General features: G+C 53.2%; 3 protein-coding genes across 3 annotated transcripts; 2 read left to right on the top strand and 1 right to left on the bottom strand.

Annotated features, from left to right (window-relative positions):
- On the top strand, nucleotides 1–328 carry T310_8498 (Betaine aldehyde dehydrogenase; the record flags this gene model as incomplete). Its single annotated transcript, XM_013468721.1, has 1 exon — nucleotides 1–328. A coding segment is annotated over one exon (328 nt), but the record flags the coding sequence as incomplete, so codon positions are not given.
- A 1157-nt stretch (nucleotides 329–1485) lies between these two features.
- T310_8499 (uncharacterized protein) lies at nucleotides 1486–3079 on the top strand (the record flags this gene model as incomplete). Its single annotated transcript, XM_013468722.1, has 2 exons — nucleotides 1486–2875; nucleotides 3066–3079. The coding sequence occupies 2 exons, from the start codon at nucleotides 1486–1488 to the stop codon at nucleotides 3077–3079; spliced, it is 1404 nt and encodes a 467-aa protein (XP_013324176.1).
- Nucleotides 3080–3364: 285 nt separating this feature from the next.
- Nucleotides 3365–4374, bottom strand: T310_8500 (uncharacterized protein; the record flags this gene model as incomplete). Its single annotated transcript, XM_013468723.1, has 2 exons — nucleotides 3365–3803; nucleotides 3839–4374. 2 exons carry the CDS (start codon nucleotides 4372–4374, stop codon nucleotides 3365–3367), a joined length of 975 nt encoding a protein of 324 aa, XP_013324177.1.
- Nucleotides 4375–5007: the final 633 nt, after the last annotated feature.

The following is a 5007-nucleotide window of genomic DNA, read 5'->3' on the forward strand; positions in this document are numbered from 1 at the left end:
GGGCATGGTCGCCGTCAACGACTTCGGCAGCTACTACGCCGTGCAGCTGCCATTCGGCGGCGTCAAGGGGTCCGGATACGGCCGATTCGCAGGTGAGGAGGGACTCCGGGCCGTGAGCAACATCAAATCCGTATGTGCGGATCGGTTCCCGCGTCTCATGGGCACGCAGATCCCGCCCACGGTGGACTATCCGATCCACAAAGGGGACGGGGATCGCAAGAACGGCAATGGCGCGTGGGAGATGTGCAAGGGGGTTGTTGAGACGGGGTATCAGCTCACGTTGGCGGGGAGAGCGAGCGGGATTTGGAAGATTTTGAAAAATTCCTGATATGGTGATTTGCGGAGCGCAGCGAAGCAAATTATATTTCCAGACATGATAACTATTTAGTCAACTGGTTGGATGACTGGATCTATAGTGTATAATATTTCATGTGCATGTATATATACTTTTAAATTTTAAAACTAGGGAATAATATGACATGTATGATATACAAGACAAATGGGGTTTTCCTCCTCGGCAGCCGAGTCGAGTCGAGTCGAGTCGTATGACTCCAATGAACATTGCTCTGCCCCATGACGGAGTAGATGCGCAATATGATACCTGCAGACAGCACCAGTTGCTTCGGTTGTTTCTATTATTACTCGCGTTGGAAGGGCCATTCCATGTACAGTACAGTACAGTATATACTTGTGGAAAATGATATGCAGGCGATGCTACCGCTTGACAGCTACCTAACCTACTAGCAAGTAAGCACAAACACTTATTCAGGGTCATTACCCTATGCACAATTATCTACCTAGAGGATGTTGTTCATGTTTCTGTCTTTATTTTTGGTATTAGTGTCAACATGGTCGACTGAACGTCCCGTTAACGATGGGAGATGATTAATAAGATTAACAGATCCGGTCTAGTATTAGGGTTAGGGCTACGACATAATCTTCACGTGCATCTCCTTGCCCTTGCCCTAGGAGTAGACGCGGATCTCCCGTGACGTCGTCACATCCCAGGCTCCGCGCGCGCGGCGTGCCCTCATCATAAGACGGGAGCTTGATCTCTCAACCCTGAACTCACCCTCTCGAGGAAGAAAATCTATCCCGTCCTTACTCAGTTCGTCTGGCCGGCAGCTATTCGTGTCTGTCAACTTGTCAAGTTCAAATCTGGGGTAGAAGAGATGGGCTCCTCGCAGGCGAAAATAATTCATAGCAACAATAAGAGTACCATCGCCGCGAGTTGCACGGACTGATTACATACATACATACGGAAGTACATACATACGCATATACATATATACCAATCTTCCTTCGTTGGTTGGGATGCTCACGCCCATTAGAGTCCGTGGCCGCAGGAACAGAAACAGAAACAGATCAACAACGACCTGCAAGAAGGAGAAGGCGGCTGCTACCTCAGAGAGCGATGGCGATGTTCGCAATAATAATCATCACAGCCAACAACAACCACCGCGCCGGCCTAAGGGCCGGCCCATGATGCCTTTCGAGCTCAGGTCCTCTTCGCAGGTGAAGGAGGCTGAGAGAAGAAGACATGTCGCAGCAGCAGCAGCAGCAGCGAGCATCAGCCCGACCAAGAAGAGGAAACACCGGAAAGCGTCCCTGCTGGAATGTCTCCCCGTTGAGCTGATAGAGAAGATCTTTCTTTACTCTCTGGATATTAATCTGCCGCGCGCGTCGCCGACGCTGGCGGCGGCATTGTCCAGTGAGCGGATTTACAGGGTGTTGATACTGCTCTCGTTCTGGGACGATTCGCCACGGTCGGATGATGATAATGATGATGGTCAGTCTCGCGCAGCGATATCACGGGCTCTGCGGCCCGCGGACTACGTTCCTCTGGAAGATGAGGAACGCAGACGTCTCCAGTCGGCGATCCTGCGCTGCAGATGGTGCACGCTGGACCGGGTCCGGGCCCAGCTGCCGGAGCTGATGAGGATGACGGTTCAGAAGCACTGGTTCGGCGCCGGCATCACGATGGACGACGCCCAGCAGGGTGCGCTGACTCGGTTTCTGGAGCGGAAAGAAGACGTCCGGACCTTCGAGGGCACGGGGCCCAACGGGAAGACGTATGTCCTGTCCATCGACCCTCTGGTTTCTGTCAGCATCCACTGTCCTGAAACCGGCCATCTCAAGACACACCGGGTCCTCAGCGTGAGGACCTTTCCAGACAAGCTGCTGCGTAGCGGACACGATGACAACGACATCGCCTTTCTCGAGATGCTCCGTCACGCCTGCGGCTTTAGCTCTAACTTCGAGGATGCTTCCGGCCTAGATCTCTCCTTCTCGCGAGATGCGCTGCAGAAAGGGATCCACAACGCGCTGGTAGCGAACAACGCCCGAGCCCTCACGACACTGCTCAAAATCGACGAGTATTTCACCCGTCGTCGCATCATCGCCCGTAACAATGCTGCTGCTGCTGCCCCTGGCGCGTTGTCATCGTCCGTCGACGACATGCTCTACTACTCCCTCCCAGCAGAGCACTTCCGCACCGCAGTGCACAAGGCAGGCCACGACCCAACCTTCTTCCAGCTGCTACTCCGCGCAAACGCCGAGTCCGTGCCACCCGACGACCCGGACATCACGCAGTGGGCGATGGACCTTGAGAGCGACAGCGACCCTACTAACAACACCAAGAATAATAGTAATAATAATCACGCCGCCCTCGGCCGCTGGCTTCTCGACTTCATGACGCGCCTGCCTAGGGACATCGAGACTGCGCGGACGAATCCCCGCGAGGCAGCAGTCTTCTATCTCGGCGCTGCTAATCGTAATGTCCTGATGGGAAGACGGTATCTGGAGGAGGTGCTGCAGATTGGTCAAGCGGGAGACCTGCCGAGTTGGATGGAGGAGGTTTCGTATGATGTGTCTAGTAAGTGGATTTCTGGATTGGGGTCGGGGGCGGTGGAGGAATAACGGGAAAAGAAAGGAAAAGAAAGAAAAGAAAAGATGCTGGGTTGTTTGGTCTACGGTATGTGAGTTGGTTCCAGGTGTGCAAAAAGAAGTCTCAAAAGGCCATAAATAATATTCATAATAAGTGTTGAATAACAATAATTTTGCAGTTTATGAACCATAAATATATCCCAAAATTCAAGCAAAACGAGAGTATGAAGATGAAAAGCAAAATTATCATTTGTATGTATATCGTACGTAAACTATCTAGTTTCTTTTTTATACCCCCCTCTTCCTATAGATATCCTCTTCTCGTATAGTATTTAGTATTTAGTAGCAACAATAGTAGGTGAATACAGCAAATTCTCGACGAGCCCTTTTTATTTATTTTTTTATTTAATTCTAACCAAACCAGCCGGCCAGCCAGGCATATCCGATTCTGAGATTTTCTTCCAGGTCAAGTTAAGAGTTAAGGTACACTCCGCCCCAAATTCTGCAGGAGAGCGTTTTTGACCCGAACCTCGTTCGGGGGCAGCTCCTGCCATCGTTTCTCCACGAGCAGCCGGATGAACGGATCGTTCGGCCCTTCTGCATGCTTCAGCGCGGCGCGGAAATGGTTGGGCCGCGCCGGCCAGCGCAGCGGGTAGTTGTAGATCTTCGTGCGGATGTGCATGCTGAGGAGCCGCTCGAAGGTCGGATAGTCGCGGTCGCGGATCACCTGCCGCAGGACGCGTTTGGAGCGTGTAAAGGTGTTGTCGTCGTCGATGTAGGCTTCGGTCGCGAGGAGGGAGAGGTATTCCAGCTTGGTTGGCGTCCACGGCGGCCGCAGCAGCTTGTCCGGCATCCGGGCCGGGTTGTCCATCGAACAGCAGGGCAGACGGAACACGTCGGTCTCGTAGAAGATGGGGCTTGGTTCCCGGATTTGCACCGCCCGAAATTGAACCAGATGGCTACCTTGAGATCTGTATCGGAGCCTGGCGCCTTGGCGGAGAGGATCAGGTCTCCTTTACCCCGCCGGCCGTTGCGGCCCTGGTCGTACTCGGATTGTCGGGAGAAACAGTCGCCGAGGTTGGAAAGTATCTGATAGTCTTCCGGACTGAAGATCAGGTCGCGGCATTTGCGACGGATCGTGTGTTCGACGTACTCCCGTTGGCACTTGCGCAACAGGGGCAAAGTGCTCCAGCGGCACTGGAGGATGGCCGTCTGTAGGTTTGTTCGCTCCGCCGACGACAGGGCGAAGAAGTCCAGTGGCGGCGGTAGGAAGTCGGGAGTGAAGAAATCATGACGGGAACTCTCATTCGGGCTGCTGAAGGCCAGCCGGATCAGCCAGGTGTAGATGGTCGGGTTGGACAGGGCCCTAGCGATGTGGAGGGAGGCACGGGGCAGGTTGATTTCGAGGCATTCGAAGAAGATCTTCTGGAGCACCTCGACAGGCAAGGACTCGAGAGTAGACAGCGGCCGGATCGATCTCTTCTGCATCCAGGTCCCCGGCGAAACGTCCGACGTCCCTGGACTCGGGGACGGCTGGGAAGACGGACAGGAGATCAAATCCATTCATTCATTCACGCATGCCGCAAGCGCACCGGTTTCTCAGCAAGCAAAAAGGCCGGAACCATGCTGCTGAAAGCACGTTCCCTTTTCAGAATCTTTTGTCCTTCAATATCGAATTTCTGTTTGTCGTTATATCTCCGTGGTGGGGTCTGTGCGGTTTGTTTCTGTGTGATGCCTTTTTATACCAATTCAGAATAGCCAATCCATATGGGAGGCAAGATTCTTCCTGGCAGCACCGTAGTTATTATTGTTCGATTGCCCTGTACCACCCAGCTGGAAGGCTATTCCGGTTCCGTCGACCCGAAATTCCACGGGCTGGACTCAAGTAGTCAGACAAAGGGCCTTTTTTTGGGACCTGCACGATGAAGTGGACAACAGGGATTCTTTCAACAACCACCGCGTGCCTGTGGCCTGATTGGAGTGGTATAAGGCTGGGGAGTTTGACTGGTTCCGAGCCACGTCGGGCGGTAGTTACCGTCAGGCTGGGTGATGTGATCGACTGAGGGATTGATTATCAATCGTGGATTAATTAATGTGACGACGGGTGTGAGCACGACGATG

Source organism: Rasamsonia emersonii (genome assembly GCF_000968595.1).
Source record: "Rasamsonia emersonii CBS 393.64 chromosome Unknown ctg1118621760773, whole genome shotgun sequence".
Taxonomy (NCBI): Eukaryota; Fungi; Ascomycota; class Eurotiomycetes; order Eurotiales; family Trichocomaceae; genus Rasamsonia; species Rasamsonia emersonii.